At 39.4% G+C, this 20094-nt stretch overlaps 1 protein-coding gene and 1 long non-coding RNA gene across 3 annotated transcripts in view; one reads left to right on the top strand and one right to left on the bottom strand.

The window, feature by feature from the left end:
- stard10 (StAR-related lipid transfer (START) domain containing 10) overlaps positions 1-4203 on the top strand; it is a 55222-nt gene extending 51019 nt beyond the window's left edge. For both annotated transcript variants that reach the window (XM_036562746.1, XM_036562747.1), the window contains exon 6: positions 2338-4203. In XM_036562746.1, coding sequence (XP_036418639.1) covers positions 2338-2565 — 228 coding nt within the window. In that variant the 3' untranslated portion in view covers positions 2566-4203. The remainder of the gene's footprint in view (positions 1-2337) is intronic.
- Positions 4204-13505: 9302 nt separating this feature from the next.
- LOC118802284 lies at positions 13506-19902 on the bottom strand. Its single transcript, XR_005006644.1, has 3 exons — positions 19798-19902; positions 15636-15707; positions 13506-15523 (listed from the first exon to the last, which is right to left on the bottom strand). It is a non-coding gene; the product is annotated as an uncharacterized LOC118802284 (long non-coding RNA).
- Positions 19903-20094: the final 192 nt, after the last annotated feature.

Below are 20094 nucleotides of genomic sequence, written 5' to 3'. Positions count from 1 at the left end.
CAGCTGTGATTTGGTCGCAGGCACGAGCTGAAGGCTACGTCAGAGTAACGAACTCCGCTCACTCACTGCTCAGTCTGCTGTAAGCCTCACCTTCTGAAGTACAGACTGAGCCATAAAACTGCCGCAATATCAAGTTCAGCTCAGTTTTGTCAGTTTCTGCCAGATCAGTATTAATGTTGTTTTGTTCAGCCAGTCTGTAAAGCATCTTACAGCCCATTTAGTTTGGCGAATGGTGTTGGGTTCATTTCTGGCTGATTCCAGGTTGTTCAGCTGTTCTTCTGTCTCAGCTGCCGACTGAAAAGCTGCTCAGTGGTGACGACAGTTTGGGAATTTAGTGTCGTCTCATCTTCAGAGTCTGACCAAATCGGCTGTCGGTCAAATGTGATCTTAAAAGTGTCCGTTTTCTGTTTGTGGCAAAGTAAGAAGTAAAAAACTTTCAAATGTCTCGAGCGTCTCCTACAGCTGTCAGAGTCGTTGCTTAGCAACAGTGTCTCAGCGGAGTGATAGTGTTTGTTAAACGTGATGCTATGGCTGGAAATCTGGAACCAAACCTGTTTTCTAACAGCTCACAAGATATCAAATACGATTTTTTGAAAACTTGTTTGCATTTGTTCTAATGTTGTTTAGCTATTTTTCCCAAGCAAAATCATGTTTATTACTTTGATAAATGGTTTGAAACAATTTACTTGGGGGCCTAAGACTTTTGCACAGTACTGTGTGTATATATACATACATTGAGTTGCCACTTTATTAGGTACAGTTGGATTTACTGTACTACAGAATGTAAAACGTTGAAGAGAAATCATTATACTCAGTTTGTTTAAAAACAAGTACCGTGTCTATTGTCACTTATTGTGTATCGTGACGATATCTTCAAATATTGTGATATTTTTGCCATATTACACACCCCTATTCAAAATGAGTGGAATTCTGTTAAGTTACAGTATCACTAAAGCTTTTAAATCGCTCATCACTATAAATCAGTCAGTATAGACGAGTGATGCGAAATGGACAGAGTGCAAGTGTTGTAGTTATACTGCGATTGAGATGTTTGAGATATATAGATCGTAGAGGTTGTGCATCATTTTGTAGAAACGGAGTAATAAGAAATTAGTTTTTTTTTGTAGATTTTTTTTGTCTAATTTCCAAACGAATGTTGTAAATAACCTCAAAAGGCTTTAAGGACGCTCAATTTCATCATCTGATACTTTTGTATTTGTTAACACGTGTCCTTTGTGTGACTTACTCAAGCTCAGTCTATTAATCCTACCTATCTGATTGATCCAGACTCCTGGTGTCGTTTCTCTGCTGCAGGTTCATTAAGACTTCTCGGTTTCTGAGCTGCTGAACTGATGTTAAGTGTGTTTGTTGGTTGAACTGCAGCTGAAATGTATTTGGTGATATGACTGGTGTGGAATTGTGCAGAATTGTGTAGAACTGAGGTGTAACCGCTGCCCATAGACTGTTATTGGGGTAGGAGAGTCCGAGCACACTACGTTGCAGTGCATGCTGGGGACTGTAGTGCAGCGCAACACAAAACAGGCTAATATTAATAGAAAATTAAAATACTCTTTACTTGGGCCTGATGGGATCGTGTGGTGGGCCTGATGTGGCCCACAGGCCTTGTGTTTCATTACACCACATGCGTCAAAGCCTACCACTAAAATAACTCCTGTGTGTGTATGTAGTCAGTATGAGCCACATTTCTGTGTAATCTGTCGTTGGTCGCCTGTTTAGTCGCTGAAGTTAGTCTGAGTGCAGTGCAGTGGCTGATTCGCATGCAGTTGTCTGGGTTTCAGTTTGAGCGCTCCGGTGTGTAACACTATATGACAGAAGGTTAAGTGTGTGTTTGTAACGTTAGAGGCTGTTGGTTTGTGTTTGCTTCAGTCTTCATGTACTGTTAGATGTAAACGAGTGGGAAAGCTGTAATAATGAAACGCAGTAATATCGTATTCTTTTGTTTTCTTTCAGCTCTGACGGTGGTTATTGTGGTCATTTCATAGCTTTAAGTTTCAAGTAATAAATACTCTGAACAGTCCAGTCTGAAGCCACCATGCTACAGATGGAAATCATGACCAAAAGTGCCTTTTTTACACAGAAATGTTCCAAATCCTACGTTAATTCTGTGTTTGGCCTCTTTGCCTCTTTTCTTTCTCTCCTTTTTTTCTCTGTTTTCCTCTTTAGCATTTTTTTCATTCTTTCTTTTTCTTTCTTTCATTCTTTTTTCCTGTCTTTGTATATTTATGTCAGGAATGCACCTCAAATTCATTCTCTCTCTCTCTCTCTCTCTCTCTCTCTCTCTCTCTCTCTCTCTCTCTCTCTCTCTCTCTCCACTAGGCGATGAAGCGGATTTGTAAGGCGTGTGTGAAGTACGCCGAGTGGAAGCAGAGGCATAACCCCGGTTACAAGCCGTGGCTTTACCCTGAGCAGAACCCACTGTCCAACATCCCTCTGACCGAACTGTCCATCCAGCACGCGGACTCGCTGGAGAACATCGACGAGAGCTCTCTGAGCGAGGGCAAGGACGAGCGCGCTGAGCACAGCGACGACGACGGGCCCAACTGACACTCGCGCACTCACACACGGGCCAGAGCAGCGCGAGTAATAAGACACGCTGTAAAGGGTCCTAGAGTAAAACTGTCCACACGCAAAATGACCAAAATGACAAGTCACCCCCCCCCTCACATACGTCCACATTCCCTCTCTCTAAGGCTCTCCAACCTGTAGATACAGTTGTATGCAAAAGTTTGGACAAAGAATAATTTTCTAAATCAAAAACGTAACATAAACAATATTTGGCCATATTTATGTTTTTGTTTTATAATAGATGGAAATTCTACACTAAAATTTGTAAATTTACAGAAAATGCCGTATTTAAATTTGTTCCCGAAGCATAATTTGACCAGAGGCCTTTCAGTTTTTGCATACGACTGTACATACAGTACTCTGCAGAGGTTTTAGGCACCTGAGACGATTATATTTCAGTATTTATTCGCTCATAAAAACACTAACATTAGAATAAATACAAATAACAAGTGATTTGACTTACTGTGTTCACTCAAACATTTCCATACTGTTCTTTGAGAAAGCTTGGTATTATTTGTAGATATATTTGATTTGTCTAATCAGTACTTCATTAAATGAAGTCAGATGTGCTGGTGGTGAGGAGATCTTTACAATGACTGGGAATCTTTTTGAAAACAAGACATTTTGTGTTACTTTACTGCATTAATGTTTGTTTGCATTTCTTCTAATGTTATTTGGAATTCTTTCAAGCAAAATCACATTTATTACCTTAATAAATGGTTTCATACAATTTGCTTGGGCGCCTAAGACTTTTGCACAGTACTGTGTATATATGCATACACTGAGTTGCCACTTTATTAGGTACCTTGTACCTACACTCATTGGTATCCCTACCAACAACTACAGACTGGAGCTCTTTATCAGCCCCCTCTCTACCCCCCCATTCATCACTGGTCAGTTTCTGATCACACTGGTAGGAGTGTATCAGGCTGTGTCCACTTTATTGGAAACCCCTCCTTGTAGCTAGTAAGTCCACTATATACATACAATTATAGACTGTAGCTCATCTGTTGAAGCACAGTTTGCATTTGTCATCCTCTGGCCTTTCATCAGTGGTCAGTGTCTGACCACAGAGCTACTCTTGGCTGGATATTTTTGGGCAGTGGTCTGCTCTCCAGCTAGCTGTGACATCACTGTGAATGAGACACTTGTACCAGCACCATAAACACTACCACGTCTCTGTCACTGCTGTGATGATAATGATGCACCAAACCAATAATATGTGGGCAACAGCGGTCAGAAAATGGCTAATGATGAATGAGATAAAGGGGGGCTGACAAGCTGTTCATCAACAGATGAGCTCCAGTCTGTAATTGTACCCACATATTGGACGATGAGTGGAAGCACAAGGTAGGTGTTTCTAATAAAGTGGCCACTGACTGTATATGTAGTGTCTGCACCACTTTGTACTTCTGATCACCACTGCAGAGTTACAGCCCTCTTTGCGGAGGAAGCGCTCTTGATTGTTTGTGCCCCCTTTAAAGTGTGTAGTGATGCACTGGAGCATCACGGCGCTTTCTGCTCCAAACACTAGAGCGGATTCGGTGAATGAATGAATGTAGTGCAATTTAAAGTCAAGTAAAAAACTCGGATCCATGTCCGGAACTTTTGGCAATATGATGTGTTTGTGTGTTTATTTAAATGGAGAAATCTCTCTGGATATTGTTGTTTTTTCAACTCAAGTGAATCTCGCGCTCCGTATTCGAGCTATTAGCTCTCCATTTTCCACCCACAACTGCATCAGTGTTGGTGAAAATCCCATTCAGCCTGATGAGAAACTGTAGAGATCTTTGTTTAGAGTAGTAACATAATGAGGCAGTTTTCCCAGGTAGGGGCAGTTTCCAGATTAAAAAGCTGAATTTTGGTGCTGGACTTTGCTGTTTTGGCTAATAAAAAGTTGGAAACGACGCCCAATTTGTCTCCATGCTAATTTAAGTTCAATTACAGCCAAGAACTTTCTGTCCGAGTCCAACCCAACCTGAACCACGACGCTAAAGTTTGAGTCCGACATAATTTTGTCCAGACCAACCTGAACCACATCAACTTTTGAGTCCAGAATTAACCTGAATACAACTAAATTCTGTCCAAAACTGACCAGAACCCACCTGTTAGTTAAAGGTGATGAAATAAATAAAATAAAAACTTACATTTCTAATTTAATTAATAAAATGGATTATTAAAATAATAGCATGAGTAAAATATAATCAGCTATCCAAAATTAAATTTTCATATCTAATGAGGAGCTAAAAAAAAAATTACCAATTGAGCTACGAGTTACCACTAAAACTAAGATGCTGAGGAGGACTCATCATATTTTACGCAGAGTCTTTTAGCAAACTTTAATAAAACAGTAGAGATGACTGTACAAGTATGAGTGCATTAATATTTTTCTTTACACAGAATGTTTTTAATCACAAACTCGAGCACTGATTTATCAAGCTAAGTAAGAAACTTTATCATTAGACATCATATAAAAATCATTTCAAGCTATTAAAGTTGGGAGTCACAACACTTTATGTCCATTTTATTGAAGCAATGTTTTACCATCTTGGCTGAAAATATGTCGTAATATGTGCTACCTAATGTCCTAGTACAGGCTAAAAATATGATATAAACAAAAACACAGGCGCACTTTGCTCTGCTTTAAGCTTCAGTTCAGCTACAGCTGCTTTTCTCACATCTCCAGCAGGAAACTTTTCCACAGAAATAGAACAGTTTCTTGTAAAATGTCTCTCAACGTTCGACTTTTTACGAGGCTGAAGTCGCTTCTCATTCACAGCTTCTGGTTCGAATTTTCCCGTTCCACCTAAATGTAACTGTTGCACCATTTAAGGTGGAACGGGAAAATTCGAACAAAAAACTGACTTCAGCCTTGAGGCTTTTTAGTGTTTGTCAGTTTCTCGTTGCAGATTAAACGTATCAGGAAACCAGCTGGAGTTAATATAAACAGAAATAAGTCCATTCATCTCTAAATGATCTTTGTTCGTCTTAAATCTCTCTCTTTGCCGTTTCGTTAGCTATAAGCTAGGCGTCTGCGTTGCTATGGAGACCAGCAGTCTGCGCTGATCCTCAGGGTTAAAGGGTGAATTAGCAGTTCTACATTAACTCCAGAGTTTAAGACCATTTATTGTTAAACTGTGTTGAACGATCAGCAGAGCTTTATTTTACTGTAAAGGAGGATTATTTTATTTTTACCTACTAATCTGATTCAGCTGTGGAGCCACAACAGGGCAGTAAAAGAGCTGCGTGTTGCCGACCCCTGCCTTAGAGTCAGGGTAAGCCAGCATGTTAATAGCTTTGACCCTGAGCTGGGTGCCTGATTAATCCAGAATGTTTTCAACTCCAGGAATAAAATTTTCTTAGTATAATATTTCATACAGATTTACTGCCGCTGTCGTTCTCACTGCAGGTTTGTTGTGAGAAGTTCTGTTGGAGTTTTTTCTTTGCTTCACAGAGGAATTAACACTTGGAGACTGTCAACACTGGCTGAGAGGCCATGATTTTGCAAGCGGTCAGTTGCGTCAGAGGTGTCCTGCACTCAGATAAGAAGCACATTAGGCTGATGTTAGATCATTACTGAAAGGATATTGAAGGAATCTCTCAAAGAAATCAATACTACTGCTGTAGTAGTGAACACTCACACATTCTCGCTCTGTGACGACGTCGCTACTCCGGTGTCCTAATTTACAACCTGGCTACACACGGCGGGTCGTCATAGCAACCCTCTGCAGCGGCCTCGTGAACAGCACACAAATGACAGTTTCATCACTGTTGTGGGGAGAGAGAGAGAGAGAGAGAGAGAGAGAGAGAGAGAGAGAGAGAGAAGCATAAAGGCACGTAAACATTGGAGCTTTCATAATGTTACAGTCTGTATATGAAAACTAAGCTGCAGAAACAGGCTGTTTTGAATTTACCATGGTTGTGATGTCACAACCATGAGCGCTTTTAGATTTGACCACTGTTTTCGGTACTTGGGGAGGGGGGGTGTAATCTTTAACCCAGGTTTTTTTTTTTTTTAACAATAAAAATATATACGCAATTTTTAACAATAACAAATATACAGATAAATTACTTCTTGAAATCACAGGTCTAGTTTAGTCATGCAGTGCTGGTGGATCTACCAAAAAAGAGCAATATTTTTCCCATTTTATGTCTTTCCTGAATATTTGACTACAAACATGGATCTTATTTTATACACACACACTTTCATTACATCATCACATCCATTAAAATACTGACTTTTTTTGTTGAGAATTTAAAACACTGAGTGTGTTTACATGCACTCAGTAATCCGATCATAATCAGATTCCTGCAGTTATCTGATTATTCAAATGGTCATGTAAACAGCACATGTAAACAGATTTCTTAGATCGGAGTAAGGTCTAGAAATCGGATTAAGAAACCTGATAAATAGAGCTGGACTTTAGCTCAGTAATCAGATTTCTCAGTGGATGTGAACTCTTACTCTGATTTCTTTCGGATTTCTCAGTTTGCACATGTGCGAAAACAGACGACGGTACCGGAAATAATCGAGCAGCGAGATGCAGCAAAGCGTTTTTGAAGCGGCACTGAAACCAAATACATGCTTGGCGAAATGAAGGAGTTAATTATTTTTCATCTTCTAGATGATGTAAGTTCATGTTTTCAGGTAAAGTGGTGCGAAATTCAAGTTTTAATCTACGTTTAAGTCACGTTTTCTGTGAGTTTATTGGCTGCTTGCAAAGCAGAAATCCGATTACTGTCAGACTCAGGTAGACCCATTATCTGATTATCCCCATTATCTGATTACTCAAGTGCATGTAAACACATTGATCTGATTTCTGACAAAATCAGATTTTCTGCAGTTATTGGATTATTAAGTGCATGTAAACGCACTTAATGTTAAAATATATGTTTAACCTTTCAGCAGGCCCCCTAGTGGCTATTTCACCAGCAGAATGGAAATTGACTCGAATATTTGAAATTAATATAGTCAAATAAAATATTTTCCCCTGTAACACATCAGATTTACTAGGACACTGACTGCGTTGAGCTGCTAGTGAGCAATGAGGGGTGAAAGCACTTCACCCGTCTCCACCAAGATGGCCTGCTGAGATCAAACGGACACAACTGCAGCTCTTGGTATCGAACAAACCTGTACAGCCGGGACAGTTAATACAGTTAAAACACTCAATTCAACTGAGGGACGTCCTCCGAAACGGGCAGAACTTACGTTTTAAGGCACCTGTGAAAAAGTCTGTATGTTTATGTTCTCATTTCTCAGAGGTAAACAAAGGTCCAGTCCCATTTCTCATTTTTACCCGTACCCCTTGTTTTCGAGTGTCTCCTTGACCCTTGAAACTGAGTTACAGGGTAGTGGTTAATCTTCCCTCTGAAATGGGACCCTCAGATAAAAAGAGCATCACTTCATTAACAGCTACCAGTGCTGCTCTGTAGGCGACCCTGCCAGTCTGCAGTGACAGCAGAGGAGGGTAAAGTTCAGCTCCTCACTGCTGGGCTTTAGTTACATTTAGGGCATCATATGATCTTCAAAGAGGGGGGCAATTATTTATTATCACCCACCCTAATTCTTCAGTGATACGAAGCTGAAGTCAGATATTCACCAGATTCTTATTAAAATTTTCCCGTTCCACCTTAAATGGAGCAGCAGTTACATTCTGGCACTTCAGGCATCAGAACTGCTGGACTATTTAAGGTGGAACGGGTAGTTTAGCTAGCTAGCTAACGAGACATTAGCATGCTATTAGTGATTTTTTTAACCTTGTTATGAAGAAAAGGGCCATAATACACTGAAACGACATTAAACTAAGATAATATAATGGTTTAATTTTTAACAGAGAAAATTCTCACATTTGTGGGTTCCTTTGGTCTCCTGTTCGGCCGTCTTGCCGGCTTTTCTTTTTTTCCTCAAAAAATCGGGGCACCCCACCACTAGGCGTGAATGCGCAGAACAGGGGGTTAGGGCTAAGTGGTAGGGGCGAGGGGTGAAATGGGATTGGACCTCAATGTCCAATTTGTTTCTCTCTTGTTTATCAGGAACTTAAAAAGGATGGTTCTTCAAGGGTTCTTTAGTAAAGAAAATGGCTCTATATAGAATCATGAGTGCCCAAAGAACCCTTAGCACGATTGAAGTGTTCTTTACATCATGAAAAGGTTCTTCAGACTGATGGAGAAGGTTGTATCTGGTTCTATATAGAACCTTTTTGAAAAGCATTCTACTGTGACAGCTTGACATCATGACAATAGCAGAACACTTTATGGTGCTATATAGGACCGTTTTCATCTATGATCAATCTGAAGAACCTTTACTCATGCAAAGGGTTCTTTGAGTGTTCATGGTACTATATGAACCCTTGAAGAACCATCTTTTTTAAGTGTGATAACTTTTCAAACAAGTTGAAGAAATAAAGGCTCAAAATCGTCACAAATTTCTTTAGTTAATTTAGAAAAACAGGCCGTGAGATCCTGGTGGGACTGACCAGCTCTGAAGGCCCTGAGTGGGCCGGAGCCGGTCAGAGGGGCAGAAGAGGAGCGGGAGCAGCTGGACTGCTGTGGTGAAGTCTAATGAAACACACAGCAGGTGTTCGCTCTGCGTCTGACTCTCACAGCTCTGACGTCCACTAACACGGCTCTGCAGTGACCAGAGAGCCGGACACAGTCAACAGACATCAGAACTCTCTCTCTCTCTCTCTCTCTCTCATTTCTATCTCTCTCTCTCTCTCCCTCCAAACTCCCTCCCTCTCTCTCTCTCATTTCTATCTCTCTCTCTCTCATTTCTATCTCTGTCTCTCTCTGTCTGTCTCTCTCTTTCTCACCAAACTCTCTCTCTCTCTCTTTCTCTCTATCTCTCTCACATTTCTATTTCTCTCTCTCTTTATTTCTATCTCTCTCTTTTTCTCTCTCTGCTTCTTTCTCTCTCTTACTTCCACTCTCAATCTGTCTCTCTCTTACTCTCTCTCGCCCCCTTTCTTCCTTTTTCCTACCTCTCTCTGCTGTTTATGCTCTTTTCTCTTTCTCGCTCAGCCCTTTATATTTTCTATCTGTTTTAGTTCTCCTCTCTCTCCTCTCTCTGCAGCTTGTACTCTCTCCCTTTCTTCATCTTTCTACCTCTTTTCTCTCTGCCTTTTACTCCCTCTTTTTTCTATCTCTCTTTTACTGAATCTTTCATTGTTTCTCTCTCTTCTCCTCTCTCTCTTTCTGTTTCTCTCTCTTCTCTCTTTTTCTCTTGTATTTTTTCTCTCATCTGTATTCTCTCCCTCTCTCTCTATCTCTGGATTTTACTCTCTCTTTCCTAATCTTTCTACCTCTTTTCTCTCTGTTTTTTCTCCCTCTCTTTTTTCTATCTCTTTTTTACTGTCTGTCCCTGTCCTTCATTATCTCTCTCTCCCTTTCTGCCTTTCTTTCCTCTCTCACATCTCTCTGTCTGCCTTTTACTCTGTCTGTCTCTTTTTTCTGTCTCTTCTCCTCTCTCTCTCACTCTCCTCTCTCTCTCTCCCTCTCCCTCTCTCTCTCTCCCTCTCTCTCTGACGTCGTCAGTGTTTGCTGGAACTCGACTACAGCTAAACCAGGTTCACTCACTCGTCTCTGAACGTTCTATATTTGGCACAGTGTGAAAAGCTTGTGCTCTGAATGCTGTTTGAATGGAGATGATTCTCCTCTATTCTGTCGTCTCCACACATCAAATACAACAACAGAGGGCAGCCAGAGAGAACTGACCAAATACAGACTACAGACCAAAAGACGCGTAATAATGCACACAGAACTGAAGGCCCGACACAAAGACTTTCCCATGTACCTTAATGAAAAAATCAAAGGTTGTTTTTAAAATTTTACTGCATACGTTATAAAATACGTAGATTCTTCTGAGTGAAATTATGTGATTACTAGAAATATAGAAACAGCCTTTCAGTTCATAGAAAAATGAATAAAAAATCAGAGGGGTACTGCGCCTTTTGTTGACATATGGCAACAGCATGCAACAACTTACAATGGGATTGGACCAATAGACCACCATAGATGAAAACAGTGGTCTCCAGTGTGTCTTATGACTAGTCATTTACTCTCACTGTATGCACTGTACAGTACATGAGTGCAGATTCTCACATGCTGTTGCCATATGGCAACAAATACATTTTATCATTCTGTATTAAGCCCACAGCATCTAAACTGGTTTTATGTATGAAAATCTAATTTTAACCCCCCACAGATGAGTTTAAAAATGTGTTCATTTCTTTTTTTTTCTTTCAAGTTGTGCGTGAATATTAAGCTACACACATATATTTTAAGAGCAGTTCAGAGGCTTCCCCATGTGATGTGGGGTAAAAAAGGTGTGAAAAAAGTTCAGAACGCAGCAGGAAGACGTGATCAGATAAAAGTGTACCATGTTACTCAGAAAACCTTCAGTTTCCAAACGGAAAATATTTACATTAAAGTCAGGCCAGAAAAAAAGTCAGCATTTCAAGAAGTCGTTGTTGCCATACGGCAACACAAAGTGCATTTTTATGCCTGATTGCAGTGCAGCGTGTCGACGTCTGATTACAGTGCTGTTTCAGTAAACTGGAAGCAGCGGTTCTCTTCTACAGTCTTCACTCCGTTTCAGTCTTCAGGGGAGGAAGTGTGATTGGTGGCCAGATGTAATCGAAACCCTCCGCTGTTTCCTCTCTCATGATGGCTGCAGCAGTGATAATAACTGTCACCACAGCTTTTCAAACAGGTCTTTATAAATATCAGGAGTGGACGAGACTGATGGGGTGTGACGGAAGGCCTGGAGCGAGAGCTGTGTGGGTTAATGGGACGTTTAAAGGGTCCATATCATGGAAATTTCCATCCCTTTTTAAATAAAAATATGTGAACACTGTTAAACTGTACCAGTCACTCCAGGCCATGCAGTCTATGTATGAATTCTGAAGTTTTGAATTGATCACGGGTGTGATGTCACAACCATGAACACATTTACATTAGACCACCCACTCACACTGAAGTGGTGCAGAGAGTATTTACTGTAACTAAACTGTAAAAAAAAGGCTGTTTTGAATGTTTCCTGGTTGTGATGTCACAATCATTAACACGTTTACGTTTGACCACCCATTTGCACTGAAGTGATGAGGCGTGTAGTTACTGTAACTAAGCTGTAAGACAGCCTGATTTGAAGTTATCGATGTTGTGATGTCACAACCATGAACACATTTTCATTTAGCCACCGTTTCTTGCTGAAGTGATACAAAGTGTAGTTACTGTAACTAAGCCATTAAACAGCCTCATTTGAAAACATCATGGTTGTGATGTCACAGCCATGAACACATGACATTTACGGCCTATTCATTTAAATTGATGCGGTGTGTGATGCAGCATGTAGTTACTGTAATTAAGCTGTAAAACAGCCTGTTTTGAATTGATCATGGTTGTGATGTCACAATCATGAACATGTTTACTGTTGTCTGCTCATTCACACTGAAGTGATGTGGGGTGTTGTTACTGCGGACAGTCTGTAGTGGAGTTATCAGCGTGGAAGACGTGGGAAAACAGTTAAACATCATGAAGTTCCTGACTGTCGGGATGCAGATGGATCACTGCAGCCTTCTAAAGGATCCACATCCAAAGGAGCGACTGCTTTTAGAGCCAATCAGACCAGAGTTCATTTACATATCAGTCTTAAAGGCACAGTAACAAAAATGGCAGGTTAGATTCTAAAGTATAAAGAAAATTTGGGAAATGGTCAAGTAAAAAATGAATAGATTATAATGTGTCATAAACCTCATAACCAAACAAGTGTGAGGCAAGTGTGTGATGATTTAGTCATGCAGCTCGCACAGTTCCATGCTGATTTTTGGGGTACAAGTTTTTTAGGGTACACATTTGGACTTTTAACTGATTTGGACTTCAGATGGAAATTGTTTTGCCTTGAATGACCCTGTACTTTAATTATGTTTATTCTATTAAAACAAATCAGTGATCATTTTATTCTGGCACTACCAAAACAATCATAACACTACCACAACTTTACCAGATGTTTCAGTAGTGAGTGTTTCGGTGATGACAATTTTAGCTCATTTTAGGCAGAACTCAAAAATGTCCGCCAGTACATGACCAGCAAACACAGCTTTGAACAGTTATACACATAAGATCTGAATATTTTTCACTAAAACACAAAAAAATTACTGAATTGCAGAAAATGTGTGTTTCGGTAGTGACAGTTCTTAATGTTCCACACTGATTTCAGACATTGACTTCAAAACAGTGGCATCTAACTGCTCACCATGTGGCCATGAGGGACAGGGATGCAGCCTCTCTTCCTGATCTAAAATACAAGGGCGTGGCTAAAATAAAATTCCGCCCACAGACTTCACCTATTTTGCAAAAATATGACTCATTACAAAAATAGTCATGATAAACGTAAATCTTCGAACTTCACTTAAAAATAAATAAAAACATCTTTAAAAAAGTATTATCACATTTATTTAGCTTATAATGTATATATTTAGCTTATATATATATATATATATATATATGTATATAGATAGATAGATAGATATACCTTATTACTATCTTAATGCCTTGGGTTTAAATAGATCACAACACACCAACAACACCAAGTCTGAATTTTTAATTTTTATTTATTTCTTTGATCTTTACTGTGGGACCACAGTTGGCGCTGTAGAGTGGTACATTTATATTGTACTGTGCAAAAGTTTTAGTCACCATTGAAAATTGTTTAAAAGCATCTATCTGGGGTTAAGGTGTTTTTGCCAATAAAAACTCTTACAGAACATTAAAATAAATAACAGTCAAACTCTTTTGTTTTTTTAAAAAGTGTCATATATTTCTTGTTTAGACAAACACAGTTAGAAGAAAACAGGTCTGGTTCCTATTTTTAAATATTTTATTTAATATTTCAAGTATTCTGTAAACCAGTAGTGCATAAAATGCTTAATATAGTAATTACAGCAATTTGTTTTTTGTCAAGTTCTCTTCTGTGATATTTCATCTCCACTTTTAAAATACGATGAATTCTGAATATTAATTTTACTACATAACCAGATATGCCAGATATATATGTATGTATATATGTATATATAGTGGAGACCCCTCAGGGTCTTCTGGCCTTCAAAGAAGGCCTAATGCCTTCTGGGAATTAAAAATGCATGTAAGTCAATTTTTATTTAATACAATCATGCTTTTGTTTATATTCTGCAAATATTACAGCACTGCTCTTAGTTCATTTGCAAGTTTTGGATGGAAACAAAACAGTTAAATTCTTGAAAAGCCCCATGGAAAATTGGCCAATCAGGAATTGCTTTTCTCTGTGGTAGATTTATCTAAGCGAGCTCTCCTGTTGGTTAGGACTTCAGGAGCTGAAGAGAAGGTCTAATGCATTAGATTAACTATCAGCATAATTACAAAGTGACAGAGGAATCAGCCAATCATGTTTTGATTTCTAATGGGTGGGACCAATTTTGTTAGATAAAACATAACTCTAGGCCTTCTGGAAGTTCTAGATACATCATTGGCTGTATGTACAAATAGCAGCCTAATCAGTGGGATGTTAGAAATGCAAAACAGCAGCAGCAACTCTATATGGGTCATTCTCCGTTTGGAGGGGAAACCATGTCACAAAGGCTGCAGGGCTTAAAAAGATGCTTAAAATATGAGGCACAGCTCCAAAAGTCGGTCTGTACATTTACACAGTGACCTAAGATTAAATATTACTTTTCTCTTATGATTCTCTGGTTTTTCTTTTTTTATCCTGTTTCATAGTCGCTCTGCATCTGTAAAACAGCTCACCACAAAACCAATTTTCAACATTTGAGAAACCATTTTTAATATAAAACAATTTATATTTTACTTTTAAAAACAAAATTTTATTTAAAAAATGTATTTGTCAGAGATTTTGGTCACTCAGGACTCTTATTTTACATTTGAACAGTATTTTCAGCTCTGTTAAACTGCTTGTTTGGGTCGAGGCTCATCAGAGAGGAAGCATCTGAAGGCATGAGAAGGCGAGTCACTCTCGCTCACTATATTTCATTAATTTATTAATAATTTTGTTTATCACACAGCACATAATTTCTATGTGTCACAGGTGTTATGTGCTTTAATGGCTGGGTAATTAAAATTTTGGCAAAATAATGCCAAATATTGATTTTTATATAAATTGAAATTGATTTTTTAAAAATGTGTCCACCTGACTTCCCAATCTAAATGGAGAATGACCCACACCAAAGCTCACTGTGAAACTGCTACAGGTAAAATATGTGTGTAGCATGTCTGTCACAAACTTCAAGTAAAACACTGAGTGTCTTTCAGAAGCTCCAAATGTCTGTGCTTAATCTGGAACTGCATCTTTGGAATTTTCCATGCCTAATTTGCCTAAATGCACCAAAATGTGACTGCAGCACCGTTTAAGGTGGAACAGAATATTCAAATAAGACCCTTCAGTCTTCATGTGAATCGCAATTAGCTTAGCGCTAACAAACTACTATACTGCTGTAGGGACGCTAACAGAAGTTAGCATTTTCATTGTGGGGAGTTTTTCCTCATGTTTTGACCGAGGTTTGACATTTATGGCCTAAATTGAAGGCCTAACTCTGATAGTCACGGATCACCACTGTGTGTTTGTGTGTGTGGGAGTAATCGTCCCGTGAGAGGGTCTCGCTGAATGATCACGATCTCCACCAGACCATGAAGGACAGCGTCCATGTGATCGATCCCCCGCACTCACACAGAGCACATCACCAGGCTTGTAATGGTGCACATGTGACCCGAGGAGCTTAAATATAATCTTTCTCGTCTGTTTATTCCTGCGTCACCACCATGACATCACCACCATTAATAAAGTGGCAATCAGGTTTGGTGTCTGAATAATATACGGACTTTGTGACGTTTTTCCACTGGGGAACCAGGGTCTCCTAGGGTCTTCTAAGCCTTCAGAAAATGATTTCTGAAAAATAAAAAATTACATGTTTCTCTTTAATTCCTTTGTATTTACTATATTCATGTATGTTGTCTCTGAATTATATGCTGTTGTAGTAATGCTCTTATGTAAAACTTACATTTTGTTTGGAAACAAAGGGTTAAATTCTTGAACTGCACAACAAAAACTGATCCAATGAGGTTTTTCCCTCCTGTGGTATATAGACAGATACAGCCAAGTGAGCTCTCCCATTGGTTAGAACTTCAGGAGCTGAAATGAAGGCCTAACACATTAGATCAAACAAAATAAGTCCATTCGTCTCCAAATTATCGATGTTCATCTTAAATCTCTCTCTTTGCCATTTCGTTAGCCACTAGCTAGGCGAGACTGTTGTCTGTGTTGCTATGGTGACCAGCAGTCTGCGCTGATCTTCAGGGTTAAAGGGTTACTAATCTGATTCTGCTGTGGAGCCGCAACAGGACAGTAAAGGAGCTGCATGTTGTTGACCCCTGATCTAGGCCTTCTGAGAATTCTGAGAGTCACTTACTGAACAAGAGTGGTGGACTATCCAGGTTTCAGACAGTTGTTAGGAATGGGAAACAGCAGCAGCTAATAGAGATTCACAGGGATATTTGAATATTGTGAAAGATGTTCCAGGTACTATTTGAAGCTTGTAATAATATCTGGAATGTCTTTCACAATCTTCAAATGTCCACATTTGATCTAGAACGGCCAAAAAATATCCATGTGAATCACTATTAGCTTAGCGCTAGGAAAGTCCCATAAGGGTGCAGCAGGAATTAGCATTACTGTGGAGGTGTTTTTGTCCTCCTTTTGACTGAGTTTTGACATTTATGACCCAAACTGAAAGGCTAGCTGTAACAGTCACAGTTCACAACGGACTTTTTCACTCCAAAAACCGTGAAAACAAAAGCGTCACAGAAACATTCAGCTTTGCTAGAGCAGTCAAGACGATGTCTTCCAGGTGATCAGTTGGCTTCTGTTCACATGGGCCCTCTTGGTTATTTTGTGGAATTGTACTGGTTAGGTCTCGTGGTGGATGGTCTTACTGGGAATTTGACTCGCGTTGGCACTGTTACAACAGAAGAACCCTTTTTGGCGCTATACAGAACCATTTTCAAATAGGTGATATATAAAGGAACATACACATTTCACCATGCAAAGAACCATTTATGCATGAAATGGTTATGTTTAGAACCAATGCTTTTACGAAAGAACCCTTGAGGAAGTCTTTTTTAAGTGTGATCATTAATTTCAGTTTTTTTCTGCCATGCTGTTAGCGGATTAGCCATTCATTAACCCTCATACTCGGATCAGTTGACTCCAGAATTTCTGGAAATTAACAGCTCGGCTGCCACACAACCATGTGAAGGTTGAGTAACATTCACAAAGAGCTGTTTCACAAAGTCACATGGCCTACAATGCGTCTGACTGACGTTTCAATGCTAAGTTCATTTATAGATCATTCTATTCGTCCAAAAATGGTGCACACTAATAAGGGCCTTCACAACATTCCTCTTCAGCATAAAAAAAGGAAAAAACTGGAAACATTTACTCTCCCAAGGATGATGTGTCTCACACACACACACACATTTGGTCCGGCTAATGAAGGCTTTGCTAATTAGCTGATAAGATGTGTTGGAGAAGTGAAAACGCTAAAATGTGCGTAGCTGCGGATCTGAAATCAACACCACTCTCTTATATAAACCATGCAGAGAGTTATGAACTGGCATATCAATTCACTTTCACTTTTATCTGCAACCACATCCCTTTAGCAAACAGCACACTGAGTAAACTGCTTCTACACTTATCACCGAGCTGCAGGAGAGAAAGATACGGCTTAAATAAACAGGCCTGAAGGCCTGAAAGTGATGAAAGGTAGCATTTCTACCTTTTAAGTTTCATAAGCTTTGCATACACACACACATTACTGCGTATTACTGTCTTTGTGGGGGCTTTCCAGGATTCTGCTTGACTGTAAACGGACATAACCTTAGAGCGAGTTTGGCAATAAATCTAATTTACAGAGTAATTAAGTTTCCATTCATTGTTAGCATGACTTACATTAGCTCTGATTGATCCGCTACCAATCCCCACAGAGGGATTACAGTAAAACGCTGATACTAATCTTATCACTCGGGAACATGTCCACTACTGAGATTAATAACTGATCATCGCATTGATTTATCAGTCTACTCAGGCTTTAGCAGAGCTCAGTAACACTGAGATTAATAACTGATCACATTGATTTATCAGTCTACTCAGGCTTTAGCAGAGCTCAGTAACGCTGAGATTAATAACTGATCATCACATTGATTTATCAGTCTACTCAGGCTTTAGCAGAGCTCAGTAACACAGATTAATAACTGATCACATTGATTTATCAGTCTACTCAGGCTTTAGCAGAGCTCAGTAACACTGAGATTAATAACTGATCACATTGATTTATCAGTCTACTCAGGCTTTAGCAGAGCTCAGTAACACAGATTAATAACTGATCACATTGATTTATCAGTCTACTCAGGCTTTAGCAGAGCTCAGTAACACAGATTAATAACTGATCACATTGATTTATCAGTCTACTCAGGCTTTAGCAGAGCTCAGTAACGCTGAGATTAATAACTGATCATCACATTGATTTATCAGTCTACTCAGGCTTTAGTAGAGCTCAGTAACACTGAGATTAATAACTGATCACATTGATTTATCAGTCTACTCAGGCTTTAGCAGAGCTCAGTAACACTGAGATTAATAACTGATCACATTGATTTATCAGTCTACTCAGGCTTTAGCAGAGCTCAGTAACACTGAGATTAATAACTGATCACATTGATTTATCAGTCTACTCAGGCTTTAGCAGAGCTCAGTAACACTGAGATTAATAACTGATCACATTGATTTATCAGTCTACTCAGGCTTTAGCAGAGCTCAGTAACACAGATTAATAACTGATCACATTGATTTATCAGTCTACTCAGGCTTTAGCAGAGCTCAGTAACGCTGAGATTAATAACTGATCATCACATTGATTTATCAGTCTACTCAGGCTTTAGTAGAGCTCAGTAACACTGAGATTAATAACTGATCACATTGATTTATCAGTCTACTCAGGCTTTAGCAGAGCTCAGTAACACTGAGATTAATAACTGATCATCGCATTGATTATCAGTCTACTCAGGCTTTAGCAGAGCTCAGTAACACTGAGATTAATAACTGATCACATTGATTTATCAGTCTACTCAGGCTTTAGCAGAGCTCAGTAACACTGAGATTAATAACCGATCACATTGATTTATCAGTCTACTCAGGCTTTAGCAGAGCTCAGTAACACTGAGATTAATAACTGATCATCACATTGATTTATCAGTCTACTCAGGCTTTAGCAGAGCTCAGTAACACTGAGATTAATAACCGATCACATTGATTTATCAGTCTACTCAGGCTTTAGCAGAGCTCAGTAACACTGAGATTAATAACTGATCATCACATTGATTTATCAGTCTACTCAGGCTTTAGCAGAGCTCAGTAACGCTGAGATTAATAACTGATCACATTGATTTATCAGTCTACTCAGGCTTTAGCAGAGCTCAGTAACGCTGAGATTAATAACTGATCATCACATTGATTTATCAGTCTACTCAGGCTTTAGCAGAGCTCAGTAACGCTGAGATTAATAACCGATCACATTGATTTATCAGTCTACTCAGGCTTTAGCAGAGCTCAGTAACACTGAGATTAATAACCGATCACATTGATTTATCAGTCTACTCAGGCTTTAGCAGAGCTCAGTAACGCTGAGATTAATAACTGATCACATTGATTTATCAGTCTACTCAGGCTTTAGCAGAGCTCAGTAACACTGAGATTAATAACTGATCACATTGATTTATCAGTCTACTCAGGCTTTAGCAGAGCTCACTAACACTGAGATTAATAACCGATCACCACACTGATTTAGAACATTTTTGAAAATGGTTCTATGTAGCACCCAAAAGGGTTCTTCTATTGTTACAAGCTTGGCATTAGCAGAGTCTCTCTTTTTTGCACCTTTTTACATCCTTATTAAGGAATTTATCCAAGACATCATATGTTTGGTGGGGTAGTTTTCATTTTCTGAGTTAAGCAAGCTTGACAAGGCCGACATTGAAAGCAGACTACTGATGCTGCGTCTGCGCTGGATGGGCGAGCGGTACGGAGGATAAAAGGCTGTGTGTGAGCAGGAGAGAGAATGTGACACTATCTATAAATAAAAAGAAAAATAGTGGCGTCACCTTACTTACCAAATGTTTAGTAGGTCATCCACAGGACTGTGTGGACCGGCCACAGGGTTTCTATGTTTCGACACTTTTCCAAGGTGTGAAATACAAGGGATCCTGGGGGGTCTGGGACCCCTTGAATGTCTCAAGATCAAACGTCTACGGGGTCCCTGAAAATAAACTTTTTTATGACATTATGTTGTTTGTTAAGGTAAAAAAGATGCTCAAATGCAAACTCAGAGAATGCTTCAGTGACAGTCAGTGAGCTTCTGTCTTTGCTATTCTTACTAGAGATGCAGCACTGGTCTGCCTCAGGGCGGC

Source organism: Colossoma macropomum, unplaced genomic scaffold (assembly GCF_904425465.1).
Source record: "Colossoma macropomum unplaced genomic scaffold, Colossoma_macropomum, whole genome shotgun sequence".
Lineage (NCBI taxonomy): Eukaryota > Metazoa > Chordata > Actinopteri > Characiformes > Serrasalmidae > Colossoma > Colossoma macropomum.
The sequence above is the reverse complement of the archived record's forward strand: the minus strand, read 5'-3'. Positions and strand labels throughout refer to the sequence as shown.